The 12,046-nt window shown below is 37.7% G+C and overlaps 1 protein-coding gene across 7 annotated transcripts in view; it reads left to right on the plus strand.

The window, feature by feature from the left end:
* ZMIZ1 (zinc finger MIZ-type containing 1) overlaps positions 1-12,046 on the plus strand; it is a 339,116-nt gene that overhangs the window by 199,075 nt on the left and 127,995 nt on the right. For all 7 annotated transcript variants that reach the window (XM_077183273.1, XM_077183272.1, XM_077183278.1 and 4 more), the window contains one exon: positions 327-440. In XM_077183273.1, the coding sequence (XP_077039388.1) occupies positions 327-440 (114 nt within the window). The remainder of the gene's footprint in view (positions 1-326; positions 441-12,046) is intronic.

The following is a 12,046-nucleotide window of genomic DNA, read 5'->3' on the forward strand; positions in this document are numbered from 1 at the left end:
TCCCTTAATTTGGGCTCAGACAATTTGGATTTCCAAGTGGAATCCACTATGATTTGCAGGTGGGAGAGGTGGTGCTGTGGAGAGAGAGTTTGGGGAGCTCTGGTATTTCAGCTATAGCTTGTCTCTAACTAATGAAGTCATGCCAGAGAATGGTGTAAGCATTAATAAGAATGAAGTAGGATTTTTTGCATTCACTGTGCAATTGAGTCTTGCTTTTGAATTACACGCTGTTCCTAGTTGCCAGACTTGATAATTATGTGATGTAGAAAGGAATATTCAGCCCTTGTGTATGTTATTTACCATGTTGCTTTGCCTTCCCTTTCCAGCACTTACAGAACCCAGCAAACTTCCATAATGCAGCAACAGAGCTCCTGGACTGGTGTGGAGACCCCAGAGCCTTCCAGAGGCCGTTTGAGCAGAGCCTGATGGGCTGTTTGACGGTATGTCCACCCTACTGTGACAGCGGCTCCAGTTCTGTTTTATACTCTGTTCACTCTCTCCTGGCCAGAGGAACTTCATTTTCAGAATCTGCATTTTAAGGGAATTTTTGTCATTTTACCTCAAATACATAAAGCCAGACCCTGACTTGTTTATTTGACTCCATTGCTTAACAGGAAGCAAAATGCAATAACAAGAAGTTGGAGCATAAGAGGGCTAAACGTTTTTAGTTAGATTACTTACAAGTGCGCAGGCTAGATTATTTGTTATACACATACAGTGTTATTTCATGGTTTGAAATTGCTCAGTGAGCCATGTTCTTACAGAGTGATGAACTTTCCAGGTACTTCTTTTCCTTTGGCATTTTTCATAGGGCTGAAGGACCGCTTGCCTTTTATTCTAAATTTGCTGTGTTTCCAGCTAAACACTGTTTTTGCCACGCCTGTTCAGCTTACTTTGTTACATGAATTGACTGCAGGTCTAAGCTTGACATGCTAATTCCAACAATTCCATTGATTTCAGTGCTTTCCTTTTCATTCACTTTTCATTAAGACCTCTGTAGTTCCTAAAGCAACTTCATTATAATGCATTAAAATATATATTTTTCTGTGCATTTTGGTTTTGAAACTTTTGTTTTCCAGCAGCAGCAGTCTAGAAATGTTATGCAGAGTTGAGACTTTAGGTTAATTAAATTCTGACTGAGCAGAAGGATTAAAAGTCTCACTGCAATTTTCCAAGCAGGATGATCTAAACAAATAGTCACAAAAGAAACAGAAATTCTGAAATTATTAATGAAGAGACTGTAATTTTATTTGTTGTGAGGCAGAAGTGCATGGATTACTTTCATGCAATGTGTAGCTGGTATACATGAAACAGACATTAAGACTGAAATTCAGTTGCCTGAAATCCAAATGTTAAGGAATGGCTCCATCTTAGTGTGCTCCAGTGTATAGCATCCCTCAGATGTGTATGTCAGAAAGTTCGAATAAATCCAGTTATACTAGGAGGTGCATATAATCTTCTAGTCAGAGAAAAAATAAAATAAAGGAAGTTAAAAATGGTAAAGTCCAAAGACAGAATATTTAACAATTCTGTTTGAAGTAAAAGTTATCGGTAGCATCAATTATGAGAAAATGCACATAATGCACATATGGGCACAATGTGACCATAACTATATTTTGTTTATGCTTTTTAAAAACTTTCCTAGCATTTTTCAGGGTAGCTTTTGGGAAAGGAGACATTCACCTCAGGTATAGCTGGGCAATCTGTGCACAGTATTTCTCTGCAGCCCCTGCTAGAACATGGTGAGTCTGACCTGCGACTTCCTTGCTGTTTAAATCTTTTCTTTCTACATGAGCAGATCTTCAGCCCTGCCCATGTGAAGGGTCAAAATAAGGTCTGAGTGCCAGTGATTCATTCTCCTCACAGTGTAGAGAAAGTGGGCAGGAAATGTTCCATGAAAACTGGTGAGGTAAAACACAATACGTGGTTTTCAGTGTGTTGAAATGAAAATAGTGTTTTTCTCCTGTCAAGAATGAAAGAAAAGAAACCAATCTTACCATCTAAGTACTGTTAATATTTGAGCCACATGTATTACTTTGCTTCATACTTCTCCCTGAAATCTGAACAGGGTGGCATGCCCCCTTTCCCAAGCTTGTTGTGGGAGAGAACTCTCTGCAGTGTAGGACTGACTGGCAGCAGCATCTTTATCACATGTTGTAATTTCATTACATTCCTGACAAGGAAATAACACAGGAACTTAACCAGGTGGCTTGTGCTGTGTTTGATAAATACACAGGGTTTGCAGAATGCCTATAAACTGCAATGAATATGTTTCTTGTTCTTAATTTTAAAATCCCTCTAAGAAAGATATTCTTTAATTTCTTGTTGTGTACATCCTTCTTCCTCTTCCTGCTTCCCATTAAAGAGACTTAACAGCATGGTTGTATCCCAAGAGGTTTGTACTTCCTGTATCTTCTTCATACATTAACAGTACAGTGGGTAAGGTCTCTTTTTTAATTTTTTTTTGTCCTTATATCTATATTTTTTCTATTTAAGCTTACACATATATAATTTCTTCCTAATTAATATGTTCTGATTCATAATTTAGCAGACATGGATTTTTATGCTTTTTGTTTCCTTACAGGAAAAGGGGTTTGTGTACTTTTAATAAATGTGATAGAACTTCAGTCTGTTTTCAGAGAAATTATTCAGAAAGTTGCAAATAAGTCAAAGGTAGCTGAAATAATGGAATATCATGAGTAGATTTAACATCAGATTGCATAGCTTCATGTTCTGTACTGTCAGAAGCCTATTTTTCTTAATGCTGATAAGGTTTACCAGTTCTTACTTCTTTGTGAGGATTATGCTAAAAGAAAAATGAAAAATGAGTATGAAAGTATTCAATCACTGAAACAGGATTACTGTTTTATTTTGCTAGCCTTTAAAATGACCTTCAAAGTTAAATTCCCTTAAAATTTCTGTGTTTTTGAATATACTTTTTTTAAAGCAAGTGATCTCTACCATCATTGCAACATTTGAGCTATGTGGTTCTTGAAGACATTTAATTTGGAAATTTTACAAATACTAAAAATGCTTGCTTGCTCATAAACCTTCCCCTCTGTAGTATTGAGAATGATTTTTGTTATTTTTATGACATTCTGTTCCTTTAACTCTCTGACCAGGGAAAAAGTGGTATGCTAAGCTGTTCTGGAACCATCAAGGGATATGAAATGATCATGTCCTATGAGTGGTAACATGACATTTACTAATCCAAACTGAAACTTATGAGGATGTCATGAATGCAGAAAGGCAGGCTCTCTCAGGAATGTGCAAACAGTCATTCACACACTGCAGAGTTGAAATGCATCAGATGTGATGACAGAGCAGAAGAACAGATCTGCTGTGGTAAGAATAGCCAGCTGAATAGGTTATCACAGATCAGCACAACATGGGTATCCTAGGTATAACAGATCCTTTGCATCATGTAAGTCCTATGTATAATCTTTTACAAAAATTAACCAATTAGATTTAATCCAATTAACACAGGACAGATATGCTGACACTTTGAAATAAGGCTTTAAGAAGTGGTTCTTAGAAGTAGTTCTGTTTACCTGACACACTGTCTTGTGTTGGGACTGTCAATAATGTCTGGTAACTGCATAACCTTTTGTATTCCTGTTGCCTGTCTTAGAATAGATGCAGAAGAATGATCTTAGAAATATTCTGCCTTGTCAATAGCAGAGGAGCTTCCAGCTTCATTTATGGAATTACTGCTTTTGATAATAGTATATAGAATATATGGAATAGGCTGTTGTAGAGGGTTTTCTTAGATTGTAATACCAGCGCTTAGGGAAATCTTGGTGACTTAAAAATTGCATGAGTTCACTAGACAGCAATTGTTGAACAACAACATGTGTAACACATGTCTAGTGTTTGTCTTTCCTTGGTGATTTTTTGTTTTTGTATAATCTGTGCACATTATACATACTGGCTATTTGCAGTAGATAGTTTTTGCACATAAACAGTACTTCATAATTCTGAAGTTACATTTGCTACTGTGGGCTCCAGTGACATTGTGTGCAATGTAATAGGAATGGTTTTCTTACCTCTAGAAGAAACTCAAGATTTGATACAACAGGTAAATTTTGCCAGAGAGATAGCTAATAAAGTATGTAAACTTCATTTCAGTAGTCAAATACTTCACATAACAGATACTTTAAATGATTACTCATTTAGAGTTTAAATAATTTCTTTTTGTGATGAAGAAAGTAGGCTAATGCTGTCAAGGCCTATGGACAAAATTGGGGTATTTCTGTGCAGTGCAAACAGTCAAATAGAAAAGGATACATAGATAAACCAATTACTTGTGCCATAAATAGAAAATATTTTTTCATTAACTAAGCACCAAAAACTGTGCCTCTTCTGACCAAAATGTGATGCAAGTGCATTGTGTTGCTATGTTCAAACAGTTCTGACAGACACTAATTCTAGAGCTTAACTTTTTGTGCTTATCCATTACACAAAATCACTAGAGTGGATAATAAAAATTTATAAGAATACTCATTTCAACAGATAAATAATAAGTCAGGGATAAAGGGGCAAGCTTTGAATCTGTTTTATTTCTTGCAAGCTACAGGCTGTGGAAAGGTTCCCTTAAACAGCTTTTACAGAGCTCATGCAAACAAATTTTGATCTTTCTCAGAGACAATAAAATTTCTTGTTACTTGCCAAGAAAAGCTAGGTGTTCTTTTTCAACAGTAGTTATTTTCAAATCAAATAGACAGTCTGTAGGCCAGAAACTGAATTATAATTGAACTCATTGAGTCTATAAATTATTGAAATGGCAATGGATATGGTATTCTTTTGTATATAATACTACTTCTACAAACCAGGCATAGCTGTGTTTTTATTAGGATTGAAAAAATTTCTTACTCTAGTACTAGAATATATTATGGCAAGGCTGATAGTCTTGATACATTTAAGAATTTAATTCTCTAAAAATGTACTGTATATGCAATTACCTTACAGTCTTCTGAAATAAACACCTTCACTTACTACACAGCAGTTAAAAAAATAACCCTATTTTGGCCAAATCAGATACCTGTCCAAGCAAAGAAATACAAGTACTTTAATCACTCACAGGTTAACTTTTCTCCTAACCATTTCCCAATCCATGTGGATAGTACAAATCAGCGTTTAACAGTAACATTGAGCAAAAAGTTACACAGTAATTTAATTATATCTCTGTATATGGGAGACAAAAGCAAAATATTGGTCAAAAGCTTCTCAGGAAAGAATGCTACAAAGTAGACTGCAATACAAATAACTTCCATTCAGCATTTGGCCCAGGCTGCTTTGTTCATTTCTGCCCCTTCTCAGGTGCAGTGTAGTCTCATCCCATGGTCTGCTCTTGCCAAGCAGTTTAATGAGCAAATGATCTTAGTGAAGGCTTTGGGTAATGTTTGGTGCTGCAGCAAAAATGGAAATGAGGAGACAGCTGAGAGCAAAATGGACAGATTTACAGACTTGTCTTCAACAAAGGACCATAGAGGCACTGCCTTGTTCTCTTGCTGTGCTTCAGGTTTACAAGGCACCAAGTTTATCATTCTGTAGGGCTCTTCAGTGCGTCCGACCAAGAAATAAAAGAGTGAGAGAGGCCAAGCTGTGTGCAGTTACTCTGTGGCTGTAGCTAGGGGCTTCATCTGAGAAATTAAAATCCATCACTACAACGGTTTTGAACAGTAGGAGGAATTTAGGTAAGCAGGATGTGCTTACCTGAGCTGGCTCCTGGTAAATCAGTGAATGTAAGAGAGCTTCTATGGTGAAAGCTTTGTCACTAACCACTGTGGTTGGGATCTGAGTGTCTCTTTACATTCAAGAGATGCAAAGACTTCCTACCCCAGACTGTCCACAAAAAACTATGCCAAAATAGTAATTGAAATAGTAATTAAAAATGCCTTCCCCCCAAATCTTAATGTTCTAGATTTTCCTCTCCAAATACTGGGTCTGCCTCAGTCTTCAGATGTGAGAAACTTACCTGTGTGTTGTGATAGAAATATTTCTCTTTAAATTAAAACAAACAAAACACAAAGCTGTAGTCCTAGCTGTACTTCATTGAAAGGTTATGGATTTCATTTAAATTTTTTGTTCTGCTTATAGTTCTTACTACATCTCTGTACTGCAGATAAGAGTTGCTGAAATAAGAGGCATCAATGATAAACTGATGGAAGTATCTGCTAAAAGTTCATATCTCAATGATACCAATACAGTAGTACAGTAATCTTTTGAATTGCATTTCTCTTCAGAAAATCCTGGAATTGAGGAATTTTAGATCATTTTAAAAAGAAAAAAAACCTTAACTGCTCTCAGTTTCATAATACAGAAATCTATTTTAGCTTGTCTGATATGGTATGAATAGCATAATTGGTTAAAAAAAAGACATACATGTTTAAAAAAAAAAAGAACAAACAAAAACAAAAAAACCAACCAAAGAATGGCATATCTGAATAATGTGAGGTTTCCATAACAGGATGCCTCAGACTGCAAATGCAGCTAATGCTTGCCTGGATTCATTCTGTTTCATGCAGAAAGGTACATAATCAAAAATCAACCTGTGACATTCCAAAAATCAGATTTCTAATCAGATCAGGATTTGAATGTGATTAATTAGCTGGAAGAGTTGGTTCAGCATATCTATACCCAGAAAAGGGGAGGTTGCAGCTGCCCACGAGAGCCCTAGAAATGTTACATTTACTCTTTGTATTCAAGACTTCCAGAGCAAAAAGTTCACGTGGAAGAAATTCTGCTCCCATCGTGCTCTCCAGGCATCTGTTGAACACAGAGCTTTGTGTTTGCAGAGCAGCACAGCACTCCAGGGCCGTGTACGTGCTGTACTGCCAGGGTACAGCCAGCAGGCACAGAACACTCTGCTTCCCAGCACCTCTGAGCACTACCAAATAACTCAGTGGTACTGCTTGTCCTTTCACTTCGTGCTCTCCTAAAGCCCTTTTTACCTAAACTTTGTTAGTCTTCTCATGGGTTATCTGAAACTCATTGAGATGTCCTGCTCTCCAAAGCCAAGTGTTTCTGGAATTCCCTTGTCACTCTGTCTGCATGAGCAGCGTGTGTTTGATGCAAATCACTGTTCAGAGTGTGCCAGGACTCAGGTGGCAGCAGTACTGCAGTGACCCAGTGATCAGCTGGTTTAATTACAGCACAATCCCTGCCTCATTTCCTCTGGGACAATTTTCAGTGGAGAGGGTTGAGTATAGTGACCTTCTCTTGGATGTTTGTGGTTGTTGGAGAGAAGCAGAGAGGAAGAGCATGTAAAGGAGGAGATAGCCTTATTCTGCATGATTTATGTCACCGTTGCAGGAAGCCTCACAAAGTACACGGCAGGCATACTGGCTTATTTTGCTTTGAAAATATGGCCTTTATCCACCTTATAGAGTAGGAAATAATTTTTAAGAAAACTCTTAATTTGAATACAAGGACTCTGTAAAGTCTCTTACATTTGCGGAACCTACTTAATGTCTGTTTTCAAGCATCAAAGGCAAGAAACTATTTAATGATATATATAACTTCCCTGACTTGCTTTGATTGTCTCTATTGTTGAGGCAGCCCTTCTGCAACTGGAGTGTAAGAGTCTCATCAGATCAGGACTTCAGATCACAGATTTCTTCCTCCTTTTCCTACCCTTTTTTTTTTTCCTGTTTGAGGCAGATCACTATTCATGTTGCAAAATTCCTCAATTTGCTTCCTGTTTATCTGATCTTTGTGTGTTACTGAGGGGGAAAAATTACCATCTACATTGCAGAATTCTAATTACAAAATTTCTGCTGTAGTCTTCAAACTGCATTCAGATAATTTCAAGTATGCACAAGTGGCTGAACACGGAGCCGTCTGAACTAGCAATCAGCTGGCATTTTTAGTTTTGAGCAACCAGCAAATTGAATTGGTAAAATTCATTCTGATGCCAGCAGGGGGGAGTGCTCTTGACTGCTGCTAGTTAAGAGTTTCATTGAAAGTGCAACATAATGGGAAGGGAGTTTAGAAATAAGCAGTCGTGTAGCTCTCTTGATTAACAGGGCTGTTAGGTTGAGAGCCACATTGTTCCAGTACTTCGTGGGGTGATGACAAGCGGGGCAGGGACTGAAGCTCCTTAGCCTTGCAAAAGGAGAAAGGAGGTGCGGGGGGAGAAATAGTGAAGGTAAATTCAGCAAAGAAAATATGCTGGTAGCCATATTTGTCTGCTTTTCATGTAATTAAAACCTCACTCTCATCATCTTCTCCTCACTGTCAATGACCCTGAGAGTTCAGACATCTGGATCTCTGCAGAGCTGAGTCACAGACAGTGAATGCAATGTCTCCTTTTTGAAAGCTGTTTATCTGAATTATTCAGATTAAAGATTTCAGAGGTTTGAAGTGATCAGATTTTCTTACTGGCAGTTGATGATCTAATACTGTTTGTTTGCAGATAGGGTATATATTCCCTTAAAAACAGCTTAAAATAGCTGTTAGTGCCCTATCAAAATTTAAATAAAACTAGGTGTTGCAAGTGTGTTTAGGAAATAGGCTAGCTTTTATAAAGTCTAGCTGTCTGGAATGTTATTGTAAAATAACATAGAGAAATGTTAGGTGTCAAATCTTGAGCTGGCCAAGCACCTCTCTCACCCATGCTAAAGGATGATGATCTCAATTTATGGTTGTGATATTGGGAACTGTTCTGTATGCCTGTTGTTTTTTTCTTTAATGCACCACTTTTCAATGGAATGCTATGTTATGTATGGGTAGGTCAGTTCAGATAAGTTCTTACAGCATTGCAGAATGAAGTCATGGTTGAACACATGGTACCAGCTACACGCTGTCTGAATTTTTGCTGATTTGCTGAGTTCGAATTTGTAGTTAGAGAAAGAGTATGTTTGCAAATGGTATCATAACCCCTTAGCCATAACATTTAATGGATTATTGAAATTGTTGCCTAGATCCCATCTGATCTGCACTGCTACCTGAGTAAGACTGAAATCACGGGAGGTTTCAAATGTGCTAGAATTCCTGGGACAGGGTTCAGGCTGAGCTGGATGGCTCCAGTAGGCAGCAGGTGTCTGGAATCACTGAGGTTTGGCTTGGGACAGGCCTAAGGGACCGTGCTGTCTACTCTTTTTCTCCAAGCCAGGATGTGATACAGATACAGTCTGGTCTACTATAAATCCCCTTACCCTCCAAAAGCCAGAGAATGATAGGTAGGTCTTTCCACTGCCTGATGATTTTTAATACTTCATACATTTTCCCAGTGAGTCACATATACACTAAAAGATGAATGTCTGTTCCTAATTTTCTATTTAGGCATATAATTTTTCTTTCTTCCCAATCTGTAGTGTTTCATGTGTGTCTTTGGTCTCATTTTTGCAACATTTTTCCTGGTTATAATGGTAATTTTAAACTCTTACCCTCTCTTGTTAAGTGTTTGCAGACTCTTTTGCCTGCAAAACCACCTAGAGGTTTTGCAGTTTACTCTGTCATTGTCCAAGTCAGGACTAAATACGTAGAAATTACCTGTAACAAGCACAAGTTATGATTTGACAAAGGACTAGTAATTAATAATCTGAGTGAAATATATACTTCTGTCATCTGGGCATATTCCTTTGTTACAATAGTGTTACATAAGACAATGTCAGAAGACATTAGAGTTAAGATATTGTAACTTGTCAAAGAAGGAAATTGCATGGTGCTGATGTATTCATGATGATGTTCTGTATTGCTCACCTAGCACTTTAATATCTGTTTTTGTTGTCTCTCTGGATATATGTACTTCCTGAGAATCACCTTTTACAATCCTAAAACCAGATTTGCTATATCTCCAAGCTCTCTGTCTTGAATGAATTTCTGAAGATAATCATTAGCAGTTACACTGTTTGTCCAGGTAAATTCCTTTGAGGCACTCAAAGGTAAATTTCATCAGGATCTGCTGACCTGAATATATTAAACTTACCAAATGTCTTGTAGCTATTTCTTTGTGTTTTGTGGATCATGCTCCTATGATGCATTTGTCATCTTGTTTCTGAGAATTCTCAGTGTCTGTTTAAAAAGCCAGGGGGTCCCTTGCATACAGAGGAAAGTCTGACAAATACCAAGTGAGCAATGTCTGACTTAAATTGTAGACAACCTGAAACCAGGTCTTGGGAGAAGAATCTATGATTTGTTCCATTGGCCTTAATTTTGAAATAAAAGTCTTTGACCTGTCACAGTTGAAAGAAAAATTTGAAATACAGTCAATGCAAATATTTGTAAGCCTTGTTAAAAAATTCAGACAAGATGCAACTGGCACCATGTGTTCAACGATGAGTTCATTCTGCAATGCTGTTAGGACTTACCATAGTTGACCTAACCATTCCCTGTAAAGGAAATAGATGTGTACTGCCCTGTTCATGTTGAGCAAGCTGAGGCAAAAGGGACCAGAGAAAGCCCTCTTGAGCACAAGTCCACCAGTTTGTTTAACAGACCCTCTTCCTGCATTTAATGGAGGGCATACAAGAAAACTGTAGATGGAAAATTACTCTTGGCAAAACAGAAATTTTATTAGAAATATCTGCTTTCTATTAAGTTTCTTTTGAGAGAAAGAAGGGACTTTTTGTGCAGTTTGTCAGCGGAAGCACTTTCTTTCAAAGTTACATTATTGTTTTTTTAGTTTTTTGGGGGTTTTTTTGCTAAAACAAATTTCCAATTTGTTTTCCCTCACACTTGGCATGAAGAAATAAGTAACAGTTTGACTGGCTGACCTCTGCACACTGTCAAGTTCAGATTCTGCCTTCTCATGCTCAGTCCTTGTGTGGTATTTGCCACACGAGGTGGGAGCTGCCAGGCTGGGCTGTGCCCATCAGGGTGTGCTCAGCCTTGGGCTGCACACTCTGGAAATCTCTGCTTTCCACCCCTGTGAGCTTCATGGCACTGCTCCTCTGGCAGGGGAAATGAAGAAAAGGCAACTGATGTGATGTGGGAGAATAGAAAGTTAGGTGTGAGCCTGTGGTTAGGACTGCACTGACCAAGGCTTTGCAGTGTGTTCAGTGAAGACAGGGCAAGCAGAACTTGGCTTTTGTGGGTTTTACAGTTCTCTCTGTTTCCTGAGTTAGCAAGATGTCAGTTGAGAGTAGTGATTTGGCCTCTTGCTAGGACAGTCTCAGGATTTGTAGCTTCATGTATTAAAACAAATCAAGAATATAAGCAGCCAATGCATTTTCTGAGTTGCTGTGTGCTCACTGATGACCAGGGGTATCTGCCTTTCTCCAGCTTCAAAATAAATGGTTTAATGATTATACGCTGTTTCAAAACAGAGAATGGGAGGGACCTTTCTCCATTGTTTTACAGACCTGATTGGCACTCTGAAATGTGTTCCTCTGTGATGGGAGAATACATGACAGCTAAAGGAGTTGAAATAATGTTTGTACATTAATGAGACATTGTTCTCAGGAGCCTTTTGCAAGGTGTGGTTTTGGGTTTATCAGAAGAGCTTTTTGTCTGTTTTCTTCTCATCATCCCCCCCCTCCCCAGATATCTACTTTTGGGTGGCTGAAGTACAGTGATACTGGAAGTAGAAAAGGGAAACAGATTTCCAAGTATGTAAGTGTTTTCCAGATCTCATGGCAGCCCACCAGTCTTCACTCCTATTGCTATTTTTGCATGAAATATGACATATCATATTCTCTTCTTGTTTTTCTGTTTTTTAATGGTATTGTGAGTGAGTTTTTATCGATTTTTAAAAAATTATTATTATTAGGTTTATTTTTTTCTTAATTTTGCAAGTTTGGACCTAGAGTCTTAGCCGGGATGCTAACAACTGGACTTCTAAGTGTAAAGGATTAAAGGCTGAACTACCAAATTGGAAATGTTTTTATTGTTTATAAAAAAAATTGTATTATTTCTTTTACTTTATTCCTTTTTACTTTTCTATCTAAAAGCTGTAGTTGTAAAGGTGTGTATTACTCTACTGATCATCCTCAATTTTCATTTCTTTTCCCTGAAGCTCTCTTCTCAGTTTTGAGGTTGGAAAGGTTAAATTTAGGGAGGGAACATTCCCACAGATTAAGTCTTATGAATGTCTAATTTTTAA

The sequence above is a fragment of the Agelaius phoeniceus genome, chromosome 9 (genome assembly GCF_051311805.1).
Source record: "Agelaius phoeniceus isolate bAgePho1 chromosome 9, bAgePho1.hap1, whole genome shotgun sequence".
Taxonomy (NCBI): Eukaryota; Metazoa; Chordata; class Aves; order Passeriformes; family Icteridae; genus Agelaius; species Agelaius phoeniceus.